Below are 21,731 nucleotides of genomic sequence, written 5' to 3'. Positions count from 1 at the left end.
TAATAATAGAATAAAACTAAAATCCTTTTTGACGTTTTTTTTATACCTACGTCTTATTAATGTCTACAATTATTTAATTTTGTTCAACCCTAAAAGCAAAACCACGACTTTGAAGTCAGTACAAATCCAACATTTAAATTTGTATTCTATCGACATGATTTAATACGTTAATAATGAAGCAAATCAGTTAACCATCGATAAGCAATTTCTTACGAATTCTGTCATTCTTCGACTAAGTTAATTTGTAATTTTAATTATTTGAAAAAGAAATCTTAAATAAATATTTAATAAAAACAATTTCTTTATATTCCTTCATTTTAAATATATGTCTTTATCCTGTTAAGATTTCACGGTCACGAAATATAAATCAGCTGATAGAGAACGCAACGTTGCCGCTTGTTTAGGTTTTGTTTTACGAACCTCATTTAAAGAACGTGATTTTATATCGTGTTAGGTTTTTTTATAGTCTACAATAAATTCAATGAAATTTATTATGATATGGGAGTTTATGAACAACATGGATTATTTATCAAGCTCTGTTTTGGATTTTTTTGAGAATTAATATTACCATAACTGCCTACATCGAAGTAAATCTAGCAACAGTGTTAGCATAATCCATTGAATATTTATGACAGTTATAACTAAATTGGACTTTTTGGAAGCGTTAGTGATATTTATTCTGAATACACTGATTACACTACACCAACACTGACAAATACACTGTGCGTGTTCGACAGTGTGATTACAAGAGTTGGTGTAGTGGTAGTGTGAAAAGTCTGTTCGTTATAACTGTTTAAAACAATATCAGATGTTTAATTAAGAAAATTATTAATTAGATTAATTTAATTGGCATTGACGATAAGGTTTTGAAATATCGTGTCTAGTGGACATCTGTGGAAACAATAAAATGTAAATTGGCGGCTAAAGCATAATTACACTGTGACACGTGGTTTATTGATACCCCTTCCTATTTAAATCTCAGTTTACTGCTTTATCGACACTCCCGTCCGACATAAAATCATCAAAATTTATTTTACAACGATTTTACTGGCTTTTAATGGCGGTTACATTGATTTTAACAAGTCAAATTTCATCGAAATGTTACCGGGTTTGATTTTAATGGTTTCGGGTTTGATGAGGAGCTATAAAATATATTTCTTTCAACAAATTAATATATAATAGCGTAATTTATATATAATTGACGTCTGAAACTTGGAATAAAATCTTATTTGAACGTTCGGAGTGGTTACATACAATAAGAATGTATATAAAGGATGTCCCAATTTAACAAATCTTTTTCGTAAGTATTTCTTTGTGCTATTATTGAATTTTTAATGATGAATTGATGAATTTAAACGTTTTGATATACAAGGTAGCTTCATATGAGTTTTTTATTTCAACTTATTTATGAATAAAATATTATTGGATAGCTAAAGGATAATATAAGGGACGTCTGATGTAAATTACAGACTAAATTCGTGTATAATTTCATATAAAAAGTTGAAAATTATATATTCGAATGTGAAAAAATGAAAATTTCGGTTTATTTTCTACACAGTTCATAATGATTGTCCCACTTTTGTGCTACATTCTATTATTCAAAATAAAATTGAAGAACTTCTGGAAATTTTCCAAGGAAAAGTTTTATAAGGCAACTTTTATTATTATGGAAAGTGGAAGAAATGACTGAAATAACCGAATGAATATCGTTTTTTTTTTCAAAACACAATCGTGTAAACAAGCCTCAACTCTATTTATTTTTCTGTTTCATTCCATCATCGTCCTTTTTTTCTCTTATTACGATTCTTCGATTAATTTTTCCATTCTCAACACGACATTCAATATTTAAAAATGTACAGGGCCGTCTTGGGAACAATTATATTTCGAATAGAACTTTTATTATGATTTTTTTGGATACAAAACGACATTTTTACGATGATTTTTCTCGAAAATTTCGTTAAAAACGTACAGGGTCGTATCAGAAACGATTTAAATCCCATTAGAAGCTTGATGATGACTTTTCGGGTACGAAACGTACACTGTCATCTAATTTTGTATGTTTTTTCGATGTCGTTTTATTAGAGGCAGTGATTTCAACATTTTTACGATGATTCTTATCGAAAATTTCGTTAAAAACGTACAGGGTCGTATCGGAAACGATTTAAATCCCATTAGAAGCTTGATGATGACTTTTCGGGTACGAAACGTACACTGTCATCTAATTTTGTATGTTTTTTCGATGTCGTTTTATTAGAGGCAGTGATTTCAACATTTTTACGATGATTCTTATCGAAAATTTCGTTAAAAACGTACAGGGTCGTATCGGAAACGATTTAAATCCCATTAGAAGCTTGATGATGACTTTTCGGGTACGAAACGTACACTGTCATCTAATTTTGTATGTTTTTTCGATGTCGTTTTATTAGAGGCAGTGATTTCAACATTTTTACGATGATTCTTATCGAAAATTTCGTTAAAAACGTACAGGGTCGTATCGGAAACGATTTAAATCCCATTAGAAGCTTGATGATGACTTTTCGGGTACGAAACGTACACTGTCATCTAATTTTGTATGTTTTTTCGATGTCGTTTTATTAGAGGCAGTGATTTCAACATTTTTACGATGATTCTTATCGAAAATTTCGTTAAAAACGTACAGGGTCGTATCGGAAACGATTTAAATCCCATTAGAAGCTTGATGATGACTTTTCGGGTACGAAACGTACACTGTCATCTAATTTTGTATGTTTTTTCGATGTCGTTTTATTAGAGGCAGTGATTTCAACATTTTTACGATGATTCTTATCGAAAATTTCGTTAAAAACGTACAGGGTCGTATCGGAAACGATTTAAATCCCATTAGAAGCTTGATGATGACTTTTCGGGTACGAAACGTACACTGTCATCTAATTTTGTATGTTTTTTCGATGTCGTTTTATTAGAGGCAGTGATTTCAACATTTTTACGATGATTCTTATCGAAAATTTCGTTAAAAACGTACAGGGTCGTATCGGAAACGATTTAAATCCCATTAGAAGCTTGATGATGACTTTTCGGGTACGAAACGTACACTGTCATCTAATTTTGTATGTTTTTTCGATGTCGTTTTATTAGAGGCAGTGATTTCAACATTTTTACGATGATTCTTATCGAAAATTTCGTTAAAAACGTACAGGGTCGTATCGGAAACGATTTAAATCCCATTAGAAGCTTGATGATGACTTTTCGGGTACGAAACGTACACTGTCATCTAATTTTGTATGTTTTTTCGATGTCGTTTTATTAGAGGCAGTGATTTCAACATTTTTACGATGATTCTTATCGAAAATTTCGTTAAAAACGTACAGGGTCGTATCGGAAACGATTTAAATCCCATTAGAAGCTTGATGATGACTTTTCGGGTACGAAACGTACACTGTCATCTAATTTTGTATGTTTTTTCGATGTCATTTTATTAGAGGCAATGATTTCAACATTTTTACGATGATTCTTATCGAAAATTTCGTTAAAAACGTACAGGGTCGTATCGGAAACGATTTAAATCCCATTAGAAGCTTGATGATGACTTTTCGGGTACGAAACGTACACTGTCATCTAATTTTGTATGTTTTTTTGATTTCATTTCATTAGAAGCAATGATTTCAACATTTTTACGATGATTCTTATCGAAATTTTCGTTAAAAACGTACAGGGTCGTATCGGAAACGATTTAAATCCCATTATAAGCTTGATGATGACTTTTCGGGTACGAAACGTACACTGTCATCTAATTTTGTATGTTTTTTTGATTTCATTTCATTAGAAGCAATGATTTCAACATTTTTACGATGATTCTTATCGAAATTTTCGTTAAAAACGTACAGGGTCGTATCGGAAACGATTTAAATCCCATTATAAGCTTGATGATGACTTTTCGGGTACGAAACGTACACTGTCATCTAATTTTGTATGTTTTTTTGATTTCATTTCATTAGAAGCAATGATTTCAACATTTTTACGATGATTCTTATCGAAAATTTCGTTAAAAACGTACAGGGTCGTATCGGAAACGATTTAAATCCCATTAGAAGCTTGATGATGACTTTTCGGGTACGAAACACGTACTAAAAATTCATTTTGTGTATTACAATGATGAAATAAATAATTTATACAGTTAAAAAAATGCAGATCCGTACTTGAAAAATAAATAAATACGTTTCAATTTTAACACGGTGTATTTTTTCTATTATAATATTTTATTAGACAAATAAAATTTCCAATAAAACTTCTTTATCGATTCATCATATATTTTCTGATCACTTAATGGAATATAGAATGTTTATTCGGTCGGAAAACCGCGTATGTTTATATAGGAAAATGGAAAATCGTGTTGTTGTTTCACGTTATATATTTGATTTTTGTTTATCCGATCGACCGCGCCAAACGCACTAGAATTTGCCTCAAAAGAAAGAAAATATCGACAAATCGAATTTTTTGCGTCAAAAATTGGCGTTGGAATCGAATTTTGTTCACATTTTTTTACAAAAGGCTCAAAAAAATTAGTTACAACATATTTTATCATCAGTTTAAGATGACATATGTCAAATTTTCGATTAAATCTATCGGATAGACAAGATTCGTTGGAAAACTAATTAAAGAAACCGAAGAAAAGTTAGCTAAATATTATTCTGGAAGTGTTTTGTTCTGTTTTCCGTCTTAATTTACTTGTTTACTAACATAACCTCAAAGGTAAATCTTGTATTTGATATTTTGTGTACTTTTTTCGAGAAAATGAGTAGAGAAAAGCGTTAAAACTTTCAAAGCGAACGATTATTATATTAAGAGCTCATAGAAAATGAACAAAACAAAAATATCAAGATTCGTAAATTTCTTGTTAATACAGTTCACAATTTGGCCGTAGACATAACGCCGACTGACGCCTGAATGTAAAAATCGAGTTAAATTCGCTATTTCGAACCCGCAGTTTTCCATTTAGACAAAAACTCACTCGAAACGTCACAATTTCACCGTAGACACAACGCCGACTGACGCCTGAAAGACAAAATCGAGTTAAATTTGCTATTTCGAACCCGCGGTTTCATATTTAGACAAAAACTCTCTCGAAACGTCACAATTTGACCGTAGACACAACGCCGACTGACGCCTGAAAGACAAAATCGAGTTAAATTCGCTATTTCGAACCCGCGGTTTCATATTTAGACAAAAACTCACTCGAAACATCACAATTTGACCGTAGACACAACGCCGACTGACGCCTGAATGTAAAAATCGAGTTAAATTCGCTATTTCGAACCCGCAGTTTTCCATTTAGACAAAAACTCACTCGAAACGTCACAATTTCACCGTAGACACAACGCCGACTGACGCCTGAAAGACAAAATCGAGTTAAATTTGCTATTTCGAACCCGCGGTTTCATATTTAGACAAAAACTCTCTCGAAACGTCACAATTTGACCGTAGACACAACGCCGACTGACGCCTGAAAGACAAAATCGAGTTAAATTCGCTATTTCGAACCCGCGGTTTCATATTTAGACAAAAACTCACTCGAAACGTCACAATTTGACCGTAGACACAACGCCGACTGACGCCTGAATGTAAAAATCGAGTTAAATTCGCTATTTCGAACCCGCAGTTTTCCATTTAGACAAAAACTCACTCGAAACGTAACAATTTGACCGTAGACACAACGCCGACTGACGCCTGAATGTAAAAATCGAGTTAAATTCACTATTTCGAACCCGCAGTTTTCCATTTAGACAAAAACTCACTCGAAACGTCACAATTTCACCGTAGACACAACGCTGACTGACGCCTGAAAGACAAAATCGAGTTAAATTTGCTATTTCGAACCCGCGGTTTCATATTTAGACAAAAACTCACTCGAAACGTCACAATTTGACCGTAGACACAACGCCGACTGACGCCTGAAAGACAAAATCGAGTTAAATTTGCTATTTCGAACCCGCGGTTTCATATTTAGACAAAAACTCACTCGAAACATCACAATTTGACCGTAGACACAACGCCGACTGACGCCTGAATGTAAAAATCGAGTTAAATTCGCTATTTCGAACCCGCGGTTTCATATTTAGACAAAAACTCTCTCGAAACGTCACAATTTGACCGTAGACACAACGCCGACTGACGCCTGAAAGACAAAATCGAGTTAAATTCGCTATTTCGAACCCGCGGTTTCATATTTAGACAAAAACTCACTCGAAACGTCACAATTTGACCGTAGACACAACGCCGACTGACGCCTGAAAGACAAAATCGAGTTAAATTCGCTATTTCGAACCCGCGGTTTCATATTTAGACAAAAACTCACTCGAAACGTCACAATTTGACCGTAGACACAACGCCGACTGACGCCTGAATGTAAAAATCGAGTTAAATTCGCTATTTCGAACCCGCAGTTTCATATTTAGACAAAAACTCACTCGAAACGTCACAATTTGACCGTAGACACAACGCCGACTGACGCCTGAATGTAAAAATCGAGTTAAATTCGCTATTTCGAACCCGCAGTTTTCCATTTAGACAAAAACTCACTCGAAACGTCACAATTTGACCGTAGACACAACGCCGACTGACGCCTGAATGTAAAAATCGAGTTAAATTCGCTATTTCGAACCCGCAGTTTTCCATTTAGACAAAAACTCACTCGAAACGTCACAATTTGACCGTAGACACAACGCCGACTGACGCCTGAATGTAAAAATCGAGTTAAATTCGCTATTTCGAACCCGCAGTTTTCCATTTAGACAAAAACTCACTCGAAACATCACAATTTGACCGTAGACACAACGCCGACTGACGCCTGAAAGACAAAATCGAGTTAAATTCGCTATTTCGAACCCGCGGTTTCATATTTAGACAAAAACTCACTCGAAACGTCACAATTTGACCGTAGACACAACGCCGACTGACGCCTGAATGTAAAAAATGGCGGAGTATGTAGCGCGAGAGCTTCTCATTCTGCACGGAGCGATCGGAGGTTGAAAAAAAAACTTCCGATTACATCGTTTGACTATCGAATGTTAATGGCATAACAAACCAATTTCATTGGAACTTTACCTCGGTAGCGACTCTCTTTTGGCTTTTGAGACGCTCTGGTCGATTGGTCCGAGGTGTTTACCGGAACATACTCGTCACTTCGTCCGGAATATCATTTGAAAATTCGAGTAATCATCCACGACAATTCATCGGTTGTATCCTTATCGAAATTTTCATTTTTTTCTATCGACGAACGCAACTAGTTCCCAATGTACGTTACATAGAGTCCGATACACGCTGGCGCCGAAATTCGTGGGCGTTCGCGGGACGACGAGACGTCGGAGCGGTATTACGAGCGCCGCCGTCTCGACGCTTCCGTCAAACGCGAAATAGAAGTCAGGGCGTCTCCAACGCCGCATTCCCGACTACCCCAAACTAATTTGGGACCACAGGTTGCGGTACGCGTAAAATCCCATCTAGTATCGGTTTTTTTCAGTGCCACATCTTCAATTATGGGGGTTAAAATGCCAAGGGGTGAGTTTTATTTAACTTACATTATATATATTTACATATACGTCATTTCTTACGTGTCCTTGCAATTTATCACGTTTATTTTATATACTGGGTCGTTGAATCTATTTTTTAATAAGGGTTCCAACTAAAATCGTACATAATAACTCACCCCGTATCGATAATTTATATAACATGGATTATAACTGTGAAATATGTAGTTTTTTAAACGCTACATCCTGTATATTACGTCATATCGATATATTTATATATAATTTATATCGTTTTTTAACGCTACACCCTGTATATTTCATCGTATCGATATATTTTATCGGAATTTATATCGAAACCAAAAAAAAATGACGTTCCGTGGGATGTATAGCGTAACTGTTCGCGAAATGAAATGCTGATGCATCGCGAAACGTCAAACTAAACGTCAACGTCAAAAGATGACAGTTGGCGGGTTGAAAATTGGTAAATTAAACCGTAAATATTAAATCGATGTGTTTCTTATTTTATACGAAGCTTTGGGGGTGTAAAAGGGGTGTAAAATATGTTTAAATACAAATCCTGCGTCATTATCCGGAAAGTTCGATTCGAATCTCCCTCGTATATTTTCTAGTTGGGTTGTAATTTAAATAACGATCCCGTAGCGTAATTTGCGCAAAATGAAAATGAAATTTGAACTAATATGCTTTAGAGCCCTTTCGGCAGATATGAATGGGAGTTTTAACGTTTTTTTTTTTCCTTTTTATTTGAATGGAGAGGAAAATTGGGAAAATGGGTCGTCGTAGATAGCTTTCGATATGGAATCGAAGGTAAAGGTGGAAAGGATACAAATTACGCGTTATTCGACATAGAAAGTGTTATAGTGTAATAAAGTAAACAAGAAATTAATCGGTTACGTGATTTCGTTCAAATTCGGCGGATGTTTCAGCGGAATTTTCGTTAAAACGGATGAATTTTTCCGAAAAAGGAGTTTCGAGTAGTTTCAATCAATCAATTCAACTTTCGATTGTTTTATTATGATTCAAACTGAAACTATCGAATAAACACCCTCTATATTAGCACCCCCTCCCCGTACGTGACAAATCTCTTTGTTTCGTGTCTTATGTCAAACGTCACTGTCATGTCAAACGTCAAATTACTGTCATTTTCGATGACCGTTGTTTTGGTAGTTGTTTTTGAGGTTATGTCGTGAATACGTAGGGTGTGTTAATGATTTTGTGGTGCGTGAAATGATGGAGGACATTGATGATCGGTATGTGTGGGAAATGGTCGATTTCTTTTTATAAGGAAACGATTTGAAGGGCTACGGCCGTTGACATCGAAATTGTAGGGTTATTTTTAGGGGTACGTTTGTTTAAAATTCGTGGAATATATCAATTTGGAAAACTGTCTAGAATGTGTTCGATTTTTGAGGAAAAATCGATAGAAAAAGCGAATTTTCGGGAAACTGCGTCTTGGAATTCATAGAAATTTTCCGAATTTTCTAGAAATGTGCCCAAGTTTTACTTTTGAGGCTGATACACTCAATTTTTAAGAATTTTTTTGATTATTTTCCTGGAAAAATCCAAAATTTTCGTGAAATTTATAAGAATTGTTCGAAATTTCTGAAGTTTTCTTGGAAAATCACTTGAATTTTGGAGGGAAAACTAAAATTTTCAAGATAACTTTCGAGATTTTCAAAAATTTCGAGAAAAACCAGAATTTTCATAAATTTTCCGAAGATTGGTAAAAATTTATAGAATTTTCTTGGAAAATCACTTGAATTTCAGATATAATGAATTATTTCTGTTGTGATTTTTTTGCAAGTTTTCTTCAAGAAGTTTGGAAAACTATCGAATTTTCCAGAAATTTTTTCATAATTTTCCTGAAAAAATCCAAAATTTTCGTGAAATTTATAAGAATAGTTCGAAATGTCAGAAATTTTCTTGAAAAACACTTGAATTTTGGAGGGAAAACCAAAACTTCCAAGATAACTTTGGAGATTTTCAAAAATTTCCAAAAAAAAACCAGAATTTTCATAAACTTCCCAAAGATTAGTAGAAATTTATAGAATTTTCTTGGAAAATCACTTGAATTTTGGAGGGAAAACCAAAACTTCCAACAAACTATTACAAATTCTTCTCAAAATTTCCAGAAAAACTCATATCCATGAATTTTCCAAAAAAAAATTCAAAAATTTATCGAATTTTTTAGAAACGATATGAAAATTTTTCAAGATTGACGAAATTATCAATAAAATCTTTACGTGCAACCCTCGTATCGTTCACTAATACACTATTTGCAAAACGCTCCCGATATTTTTAGGTTAGAATTAACGAGAAACAAAAATATCGATTTCGATGGTTACATTTCAATAGTAAATAAAACCGTTTCGTTCAACCCCCGTATCCATCACATCCATCAACTCACTTATAAACTATTTTCAAAACGATCCCGATATTTTTAGGTTAGAATTAACGAGAATCAAAAATATCGATTTCGATGGTTACATTTCAATAGTAAATAAAACCGTTTCGTTCAACCCTCGTATCCATCACATACATCAACTCACTTATAAACTATTTTCAAAACGATCCCGATATTTTTAGGTTAGAATTAACGAGAATCAAAAATATCGATTTCGATGGTTACATTTCAATAGTAAATAAAACCGTTTCGTTCAACCCCCGTATCCATCACATCCATCAACTCACTTATAAACTATTTTCAAAACGATCCCGATATTTTTAGGTTAGAATTAACGAGAATCAAAAATATCGATTTCGATGGTTACATTTCAATAGTAAATAAAACCGTTTCGTTCAACCCTCGTATCCATCACATACATCAACTCACTTATAAACTATTTTCAAAACGATCCCGATATTTTTAGGTTAGAATTAACGAGAATCAAAAATATCGATTTCGATGGTTACATTTCAATAGTAAATAAAACCATTTCGTTCAACCCCCGTATCCATCACATCCATCAACTCACTTATAAACTATTTTCAAAACGATCCCGATATTTTTAGGTTAGAATTAACGAGAATCAAAAATATCGATTTCGATGGTTACATTTCAATAGTAAATAAAACCGTTTCGTTCAACCCCCGTATCCATCACATCCATCAACTCACTTATAAACTATTTTCAAAACGATCCCGATATTTTTAGGTTAGAATTAACGAGAATCAAAAATATCGATTTCGATGGTTACATTTCAATAGTAAATAAAACCGTTTCGTTCAACCCCCGTATCCATCACATCCATCAACTCACTTATAAACTATTTTCAAAACGTTCCCGATATTTTTAGGTTAGAATTAACGAGAAACAAAAATATCGATTTCGATGGTTACATTTCAATAGTAAATAAAACCGTTTCGTTCAACCCCCGTATCCATCACATCCATCAACTCACTTATAAACTATTTTCAAAACGATCCCGATATTTTTAGGTTAGAATTAACGAGAATCAAAAATATCGATTTCGATGGTTACATTTCAATAGTAAATAAAACCGTTTCGTTCAACCCCCGTATCCATCACATCCATCAACTCACTTATAAACTATTTTCAAAACGATCCCGATATTTTTAGGTTAGAATTAACGAGAATCAAAAATATCGATTTCGATGGTTACATTTCAATAGTAAATAAAACCGTTTCGTTCAACCCCCGTATCCATCACATCCATCAACTCACTTATAAACTATTTTCAAAACGTTCCCGATATTTTTAGGTTAGAATTAACGAGAAACAAAAATATCGATTTCGATGGTTACATTTCAATAGTAAATAAAACCGTTTCGTTCAACCCCCGTATCCATCACATCCATCAACTCACTTATAAACTATTTTCAAAACGATCCCGATATTTTTAGGTTAGAATTAACGAGAATCAAAAATATCGATTTCGATGGTTACATTTCAATAGTAAATAAAACCGTTTCGTTCAACCCCCGTATCCATCACATCCATCAACTCACTTATAAACTATTTTCAAAACGATCCCGATATTTTTAGGTTAGAATTAACGAGAATCAAAAATATCGATTTCGATGGTTACATTTCAATAGTAAATAAAACCGTTTCGTTCAACCCCCGTATCCATCACATCCATCAACTCACTTATAAACTATTTTCAAAACGATCCCGATATTTTTAGGTTAGAATTAACGAGAATCAAAAATATCGATTTCGATGGTTACATTTCAATAGTAAATAAAACCGTTTCGTTCAACCCCCGTATCCATCACATCCATCAACTCACTTATAAACTATTTTCAAAACGATCCCGATATTTTTAGGTTAGAATTAACGAGAATCAAAAATATCGATTTCGATGGTTACATTTCAATAGTAAATAAAACCGTTTCGTTCAACCCCCGTATCCATCACATCCATCAACTCACTTATAAACTATTTTCAAAACGATCCCGATATTTTTAGGTTAGAATTAACGAGAATCAAAAATATCGATTTTTTTTAATTACATTTCAATAGGAACAGGAAAATATGACATACTTAACATGAAATTAATATACAAGTAAATAAACAAGAGTTTTTTTAAAATAAATTAACAATATTTATTTAAATCGTGATAACGAGTAACAAATTAAACAATTTCAATGTTGACTTATACCAAAGTAATCCCCCAAGTATTTTTATAAAAAAAAAATAATTTTTCTCAATAATAAACGGAAAAATAAAAACAAGACCGAAACAAGTATAAATACACGACAATTTAATAATATTTCGTACATTCCACTTCACGTCAAGCGACTAGCAACATCTAAAATGAAATACATTTACATTTATTTAATCGTATGCGTAGTTGCCAACGCTTACAATTCCGCCGCCGAAGAAGGTAAGAAACCAAAATTATACGAAATAAACATTTTATTCACGCATATTCTTTTCCAGTTTTGCTTTCTAATACCAACAAAATTTGCGCGTGTAAAAACAACTTGAACGATATCCTCAAACAAATCGCCACCGAGTATTCTAACCTCGAAGAACTCAGCGATGAATTGGACGATCTAGAATCGAAACTGAAAGATCTTGTAAACAAAGTCGATAATCAAGGTGATCAGTTGAGCGATATCGAGAAACATTTAGCGATAGTGGACGTTCTACAGAAAGCCGTTCTCCAAGCACTCAACGATCAATCATCTGCATTCGATTCTATCACCGAAAATGTCAAAAATCTCGACAAAAACATCAACGAAGTGCGTGACAACGCCAACGAACAATCCAACGCCGTGGAGGATCTGAGCACCAGCGCTTGGAAAATGTACGATTGTAACAACGAAGATTTATGTAAAGCGAGTTAGGTTTTTATTGAAAATGATATATCTAGAATAAAGATTTTTCGAATCTACTAATAACTTATCTCATTAATTCCTCCCACATCGACATTATTCCTTAATAAACTACATTAATTCCGCGTATTTAAGTCTAATCGAAATAAAAATCGATTGTATTCACAAACGTCATCAGTCAAATCAATTCAAATTCACTATTATATAATTAATTACTAAAACAAATACGAATCCGTCCCTGGATATTAATAAACGTAAATTATACTTTAGATAACGAAATAATTCACTTCAAATTAATAATAGCGTCAAATGAAATCTACTCGAACAAAATATCGATTCGAATGAATCGAATTACTTACGTAATGAATCTAATAAATAAATAAAACGGTTAGTATAACCATTATTTGTAACGTAACAAATTTGCTGTTGGGCTCCCTCTTGTGAGAAAACAGAGAAATATATTGTCGGCGAACACCCAAAACGCCTCTCGTACATCCGGTACCGGTGTCAGTATCCAACACCCAATTAGCTCCTAAAGTATATATCACCCAACAAACATGTCTGATAAAGTCTCAGCGGCGGCGTTGGTGGAATTGTTCCAAATAAGGATATTATTATTGCTAAAACTGTAATTTTTATATATCTACGTCAAGCTGTTCAGTTTTTAATTTAAATATAGTGTTACAGTTTCCTGTACTACGACAAAATGATTTATCTATTCTATAGATTGCAATCGATAGTAGAGATGGTGTGTTAAATGTTTTTACTTAAAATTAAAAGATTATTCATAATAATTTATCATTTTCAATTACGATTGTATTTAAAAAATAATATAAATGCGAAAACTTAAATTTATTCGATTTCTGACTTTGGTGTTTTAGATTTCATTATTCTAACCCCATATTTCTACGTCTCTGTCATATATTCGCATCCTCTGTGTTGAAATAATTAAAACTAATTACCCTGTTGAGATCACGGAAAGAAAATTAGGGAAAATTCGTGGATATTCGGGAAAATTTGTGGATCGGGTAACGACGCCACTAGACTTGATTAAAACTCCTTTGTGACATCTTATAGATCGTGAAAAATTCATTTTCTAGTTGTTAGATGGCGGTGTGGTAGGTCATGCATCGAGTTATAGTAACTGTAATATTAAAGGTAACGATAATATGTACATAAATAAATAATAAATATATTTACGATTATTAACATATTAATTAATTATTTATTACAATTGAGAAATGAATTATAATAATTTATAATTCAAATTTGTATACATAATTGATGATTAATTGAAGATTTAAAATAGCGCAACCTTTCGAATATAGTTATTCTATCTATTGTTGTACTTTGACGACGGTTACGTGTATATCCGCCATTAAGGTTGGATGGAAAAAGAATTGTTTTGTGGTGGGTTTAATTTTGTTGTTCTTTTTCGGACAAGGGATAAATTAAAGTGCTCACTGATGGGATTTGGGCTCGGCGGGAGACTTTTCATTTGATGATGACATTATTAAAAATATTGTATTAGTAGCCACCGCCCATATTGTAAACGGTTCAGGGAATTAATGTCGGATTTGTTCTGCCAAGGTCAAATCCAAAAGCAACGCTATATACGGGTTGTCTTAAAACTAACATCATTTTATATAATGACATTTCCTTTATTTAAAAAAAAAAATGTTTTAAACGCCATTACGTAATCTTCTTTTTCGTCAGACTCGAGACATTTGTTACATAAATTTGACACCGACAAGAACAGCCACTTTTTCTCGTTTCGTCATTTTTGTTTACGAGTTTTGAGGGATGAGGGTGGTTTTTTTTTTTTGTTACGTCTTGCAAATATTTGTCGAGTCGAGAGTATCACCGTAACCATTCATCTCTTGTGACATGTTCGGCAAACAAAAGCCAATGCGGATATGCTTGCACCCTTAGTCGACGGCCCTTTTTACGTTTCTCTTTCCGGGTAATGATTTTCGTTTCTAATACACGCTTTACTTTGTGTTTGTACGGTTTTAGGTCAAAGGTGGTGGTTTTCAAGTCCGAAATTTATAAAATCAAACGTGCATTACACTGTAAATTTTTTTTTTCAGTCATTTTCTTTACATAAATAACGTAGAATTAAGAATTGAAGTTGTTAAAATAATTTTTTTAATCCTTGAGCCGACTCTGTTCGCTTCGTCACACTGCTTCGGTCGATAAAATCAATACCATCATTTGATCGTTATCGATCGAGCAGAAGCACGGTTCGTGCCTTGGCAACGTAAAAAATTTACGCGGGAATACGACAGTAATCGAACGTGGACGTGAGTTATTAGATAGATTTATAATCAATCCATTTAGTGTGGTTCTAATCGTTCAAAATGAATCGTAAGTGTCGAGAAATCGTTCGTTCTAAGTGTATTTTGAGTGTTCGTTTGTTGAATTCCGTTTCTTGTGATTAAATATTGTCTGCTGTTATGGTAAGTTGAATTTTAGTTATTACTTAAAAAATATTGTGAATATCAAGTCGAAAAGAATTAGTTTCTCTTATTTTTTTTTTCAATCAAATATACAGTATCAATTCTCGAAGCCTCGTTATTACATAATTCATCTTCAATAATCACGTTCCCATAGTGTGACGAAAGGCACTAAGGGATGAAAAATATATTTGAAGAGGGGGCGACATCCGAATCAACTTGTAGATTCGCAAGAATATATTCCGGTGTGATAGGATAGAGAGAATACGTTCCGAGGGAAGTTTGCTGTAAGTTGACTTCGGGAATAAAGTATGGGGCTCTCATCGTTCCCCTGTTTCATCAATTTGCATGACCTTTTTGATTTTTTACGTGTTTTCCATAATTTCGTCGTAATCGAAGACATTTTAATATGATGATATCCTTAATATTCGTATCGTTGAAGATTTCGATAACGAGGGTTATTCGAGAAGAAAATACTAACCTAATATTTTGTTATTATTATATTGCTGTAGTTTTATAAATGGCGGTGTGATTTCGTTCGAACAATATAAGGTGTGATCAAAAATTTATTGTGTATGACTTCCATTTGTTTGTCTTAGTCAAAATGGCGTTTTATTTTTAATAAAATCATTGTGACATTCTTTGACGTTTTATCTGAAAAAATTACAGCGCATGCGTGGTCAAGAACAAGAATCGAATAGGAGGGTTACTCGTTATTCAAAACATTGAAAATTTGGGAGTTTGTAGAATGTTATTAGAAAAAAATACGTTAAGAATGTTTTTATCTGTTTTCAATATTATAGTGCAGCTGGTTTTTACTGTCAGTGCAAGGAACAGGGTCGGCCTCTGATTTGGTACAATCACCGTAGACAAATTTCAACTGTTGTGATTTATTTTGCAGTTTGAAGTTGAAATTAAACGTTTTAATGAAACTTCTATAGATTTCTATATACAGGGAGTTCAAATAAGTTGTCTTAATGAAAAATCGTCTTAGTTAATATATAATACCCACAGTGACGTCCCTTTAAATATGAAACTGAATTTACGTTATTTTAAATGAAACACCGTGTATATATTTTTGTTGATGAAGTGTTTTCATTGTCCTAGAGAAAGTTATTGATCTTACTCTGAATATTAATTGGAATTATATGCCAAAATGAGAAAAATAGAAACAAATATACATTTTAGCATCAAAATTTTCTTCTAGACACGAAAACATGTTTGGGTACAACAAAAATTATACAGAATGTCCCAGATAAGACTCAAACTGAATATTGATGTGAATTATACGTCAAAATAGAAAAAATGGAAACAAATAAACATTTTAGCATCAAAATTTTCTTCTAGACGCGTTCATTGGACATGAAAACATGTTTGGGTACAACAAAAATTATACAGAATGTCCCAGATAAGACTCAAACTGAATATTGATGTGAATTATACGTCAAAATAGGAAAAATGGAAACAAATAAACATTCTAGCATCAAAATTTTCTTGTAGACGCGTTCATTGGACATGAAAACATATTTAGGTATAACAAAAATTATACAGAATGTCCCAGATAAGACTCAAACTGAATATTGATGTGAATTATATGTCAAAATAGAAAAAATGGAAACAAATAAACATTTTAGCATCAAAATTTTCTTCTAGACGCGTTCATTGGACATGAAAACATGTTTGGGTACAACAAAAATTATACAGAATGTCCCAGATTAGACTCAAACTGAATATTGATGTGAATTATACGTCAAAATAGGAAAAATGGAAACAAATAAACATTTTAGCATCAAAATTTTCTTCTAGACGCGTTCATTGGACATGAAAACATGTTTGGGTACAACAAAAATTATACAGAATGTCCCAGATAAGACTCAAACTGAATATTGATGTGAATTATATGTCAAAATAGAAAAAATGGAAACAAATAAACATTTTAGCATCAAAATTTTCTTCTAGACGCGTTCATTGGACATGAAAACATGTTTGGGTACAACAAAAATTATACAGAATGTCCCAGATAATACTCAAACTGAATATTGATGTGAATTATACGTCAAAATAGAAAAAATGGAAACAAATAAACATTTTAGCATCAAAATTTTCTTCTAGACTCGTTCATTGGACATGAAAACATGTTTGGGTACAACAAAAATTATACAGAATGTCCCAGATAAGACTCAAACTGAATATTGATGTGAATTATACGTCAAAATAGAAAAAATGGAAACAAATAAACATTTTAGCATCAAAATTTTCTTCTAGACGCGTTCATTGGACATGAAAACATGTTTGGGTACAACAAAAATTATACAGAATGTCCCAGATAAGACTCAAACTGAATATTGATGTGAATTATACGTCAAAATAGGAAAAATGGAAACAAATAAACATTCTAGCATCAAAATTTTCTTGTAGACGCGTACATTGGACATGAAAACATGTTTGGGTATAACAAAAATTATACAGAATGTCCCAGATAAGACTCAAACTGAATATTGATGTGAATTATATGTCAAAATAGAAAAAATGGAAACAAATAAACATTTTAGCATCAAAATTTTCTTCTAGACGCGTTCATTGGACATGAAAACATGTTTGGGTACAACAAAAATTATACAGAATGTCCCAGAAAAGACTCAAACTGAATATTGATGTGAATTATATGTCAAAATAGAAAAAATGGAAACAAATAAACATTTTAGCATCAAAATTTTCTTGTAGACGCGTTCATTGGACATGAAAACATGTTTGGGTATAACAAAAATTATACAGAATGTCCCAGATAAGACTCAAACTGAATATTGATGTGAATTATACGTCAAAATAGAAAAAATGGAAACAAATAAACATTTTAGCATCAAAATTTTCTTCTAGACGCGTTCATTGGACATGAAAACATGTTTGGGTACAACAAAAATTATACAGAATGTCCCAGATAAGACTCAAACTGAATATTGATGTGAATTATACGTCAAAATAGGAAAAATGGAAACAAATAAACATTTTAGCATCAAAATTTTCTTGTAGACGCGTTCATTGGACATGAAAACATATTTAGGTATAACAAAAATTATACAGAATGTCCCAGATAAGACTCAAACTGAATATTGATGTGAATTATATGTCAAAATAGAAAAAATGGAAACAAATAAACATTTTAGCATCAAAATTTTCTTCTAGACGCGTTCATTGGACATGAAAACATGTTTGGGTACAACAAAAATTATACAGAATGTCCCAGATAAGACTCAAACTGAATATTGATGTGAATTATACGTCAAAATAGGAAAAATGGAAACAAATAAACATTTTAGCATCAAAATTTTCTTCTAGACGCGTTCATTGGACATGAAAACATGTTTGGGTACAACAAAAATTATACAGAATGTCCCAGATAAGACTCAAACTGAATATTGATGTGAATTATATGTCAAAATAGAAAAAATGGAAACAAATAAACATTTTAGCATCAAAATTTTCTTCTAGACGCGTTCATTGGACATGAAAACATGTTTGGGTACAACAAAAATTATACAGAATGTCCCAGATAAGACTCAAACTGAATATTGAAGTGAATTATACGTCAAAATAGGAAAAATGGAAACATATAAACATTTTAGCATCAAAATTTTCTTGTAGACGCGTTCATTGGACATGAAAACATGTTTGGGTATAACAAAAATTATACAGAATGTCCCAGATAAGACTCAAACTGAATATTGATGTGAATTATATGTCAAAATAGAAAAAATGGAAACAAATAAACATTTTAGCATCAAAATTTTCGTCTAGACGCGTTCATTGGACATGAAAACATGTTTGGGTACAACAAAAATTATACAGAATGTCCCAGATAAGACTCAAACTGAATATTGATGTGAATTATACGTCAAAATAGGAAAAATGGAAACAAATAAACATTCTAGCATCAAAATTTTCTTCTAGACGCGTTCATTGGACATGAAAACATGTTTGGGTACAACAAAAATTATACAGAATGTCCCAGATAAGACTCAAACTGAATATTGATGTGAATTATACGTCAAAATAGAAAAAATGGAAACAAATAAACATTTTAGCATCAAAATTTTCTTCTAGACGCGTTCATTGGACATGAAAACATGTTTGGGTACAACAAAAATTATACAGAATGTCCCAGATAAGACTCAAACTGAATATTGATGTGAATTATACGTCAAAATAGGAAAAATGGAAACAAATAAACATTTTAGCATCAAAATTTTCTTCTAGACGCGTTCATTGGACATGAAAACATGTTTGGGTACAACAAAAATTATACAGAATGTCCCAGATAAGACTCAAACTGAATATTGATGTGAATTATACTCAAAATAGGAAAAATGGAAACAAATAAACATTTTAGCATCAAAATTTTCTTCTAGACACGTTCATTGGACATGAAAACATGTTTGGGTACAACAAAAATTATACAGAATGTCCCAGATAAGACTCAAACTGAATATTGATGTGAATTATATGTCAAAATAGAAAAAATGGAAACAAATAAACATTTTAGCATCAAAATTTTCTTCTAGACGCGTTCATTGGACATGAAAACATGTTTGGGTACAACAAAAATTATACAGAATGTCCCAGATAAGACTCAAACTGAATATTGATGTGAATTATACGTCAAAATAGGAAAAATGGAAACAAATAAACATTTTAGCATCAAAATTTTCGTCTAGACGCGTTCATTGGACATGAAAACATGTTTGGGTACAACAAAAATTATACAGAATGTCCCAGATAAGACTCAAACTGAATATTGATGTGAATTATACGTCAAAATAGGAAAAATGGAAACAAATAAACATTTTAGCATCAAAATTTTCTTCTAGACGCGTTCATTGGACATGAAAACATGTTTGGGTACAACAAAAATTATACAGAATGTCCCAGATAAGACTCAAACTGAATATTGATGTGAATTATATGTCAAAATGGGAAAAATGGAAACAAATAAATATTTTAGCGGTTCGTAGTTAACAACACCATAGATAAAATTAAAATTTAGAACTATATCAATTTATTTGGTTGAAATTTAACCGTAAAAAAAATCATTTTCCCTGTATATTTCCTTCCGAATTCCTTCCTGGAAAAAGAGGAAGTTCCAAGGTAAGAAATTAAATATAGAACTAAGTTTCGGTAGGGTTTGGAGCCCTAGTTCTCCCTCGAGGACCACCTGGAAAACACTTAAAACAGAGTTATTGTCTTAATGGCTATCGTCTTTATTTATTTTTAAAAAGGTCGTCGATTGACTTGGAAAAACCCAACGTACTCGGTATTTCCTTAAGGGAAAATGAAAACATGCAATTCGGAAAATTTCGACTCCGAGAAAACTGTATTGAATATAATTTATATTAAGAGCTACTACACCGAACAGTCAAATGAAAATAATGAAAAATTCACACGAACTTTGTATAAAAAGTGCTTTCAATCTCTCAAAACGATATTTTGGTTAAAGAAACGCGCCTCAAACAATGTAATTTTGAGTTTTGGTATAGTTGTAGTGTAAAAACTGTCTTCAGTCTCGTCGAAACGCGCCTCAAACAATGTAATTGTGAGTTTTGTTATAGTTGTAGTGTAAAAACAGTCTTCAGTCTCGTCGAAACGCGCCTCAAACAATATAATTGTGAGTTTTGGTATAGTTGTAGTGTAAAAACTGTCTTCAGTCTCGTCGAAACGCGCCTCAAACAATGTAATTGTGAGTTTTGTTATAGTTGTAGTGTAAACAGTCTTCAGTCTCGTCGAAACGCGCCTCAAAAAATATAATTGTGAGTTTTGTTATAGTTGTAGTGTAAACAGTCTTCAGTCTCGTCGAAACGCGCCTCAAAAAATATAATTGTGAGTTTTGTTATAGTTGTAGTGTAAACAGTCTTCAGTCTCGTCGAAACGCGCCTCAAACAATATAATTGTGAGTTTTGGTATAGTTGTAGTGTAAAAACTGTCTTCAGTCTCGTCGAAACGCGCCTCAAACAATGTAATTGTGAGTTTTGTTATAGTTGTAGTGTAAACAGTCTTCAGTCTCGTCGAAACGCGCCTCAAACAATGTAATTGTGAGTTTTGTTATAGTTGTAGTGTAAAAACAGACTTCAGTCTCGTCGAAACGCGCCTCAAACAATATAATTGTGAGTTTTGGTATAGTTGTAGTGTAAAAACTGTCTTCAGTCTCGTCGAAACGCGCCTCAAACAATGTAATTGTGAGTTTTGTTATAGTTGTAGTGTAAACAGTCTTCAGTCTCGTCGAAACGCGCCTCAAAAAATATAATTGTGAGTTTTGTTATAGTTGTAGTGTAAACAGTCTTCAGTCTCGTCGAAACGCGCCTCAAAAAATATAATTGTGAGTTTTGTTATAGTTGTAGTGTAAACAGTCTTCAGTCTCGTCGAAACGCGCCTCAAACAATATAATTGTGAGTTTTGGTAT

The 21,731-nt window shown here is 32.7% G+C and overlaps 2 protein-coding genes across 4 annotated transcripts in view; both read left to right on the top strand.

The window, feature by feature from the left end:
* Window positions 1-21,731, top strand: part of LOC130446932 (general transcriptional corepressor trfA) — a 126,382-nt gene that overhangs the window by 68,284 nt on the left and 36,367 nt on the right. Inside the window, exon 1 of one of the 3 annotated variants that reach the window (XM_056783468.1) lies at window positions 7,132-7,533. The exons of 1 other annotated variant lie outside the window; for it this stretch is intronic. The gene's annotated coding sequence lies outside the window, so the exon portion shown is untranslated. Of the gene's footprint in view, window positions 1-7,131; window positions 7,534-15,040; window positions 15,284-21,731 lie in introns of those variants that run through there. One more of the 3 variants, XM_056783470.1, reaches the window with a different exon arrangement.
* Window positions 12,282-12,836, top strand: LOC130446827 (uncharacterized). The gene is made up of 2 exons (XM_056783313.1): window positions 12,282-12,370; window positions 12,427-12,836. Exons 1-2 carry the CDS (start codon window positions 12,301-12,303, stop codon window positions 12,834-12,836), a joined length of 480 nt encoding a protein of 159 aa, XP_056639291.1. The 5' UTR covers window positions 12,282-12,300.

This window comes from Diorhabda sublineata, chromosome 7 (assembly GCF_026230105.1).
Source record: "Diorhabda sublineata isolate icDioSubl1.1 chromosome 7, icDioSubl1.1, whole genome shotgun sequence".
NCBI classification, from domain to species: Eukaryota; Metazoa; Arthropoda; class Insecta; order Coleoptera; family Chrysomelidae; genus Diorhabda; species Diorhabda sublineata.
Note: the sequence above shows the minus strand (reverse complement) of the source record. Positions and strands in the feature narration are given on the sequence as shown.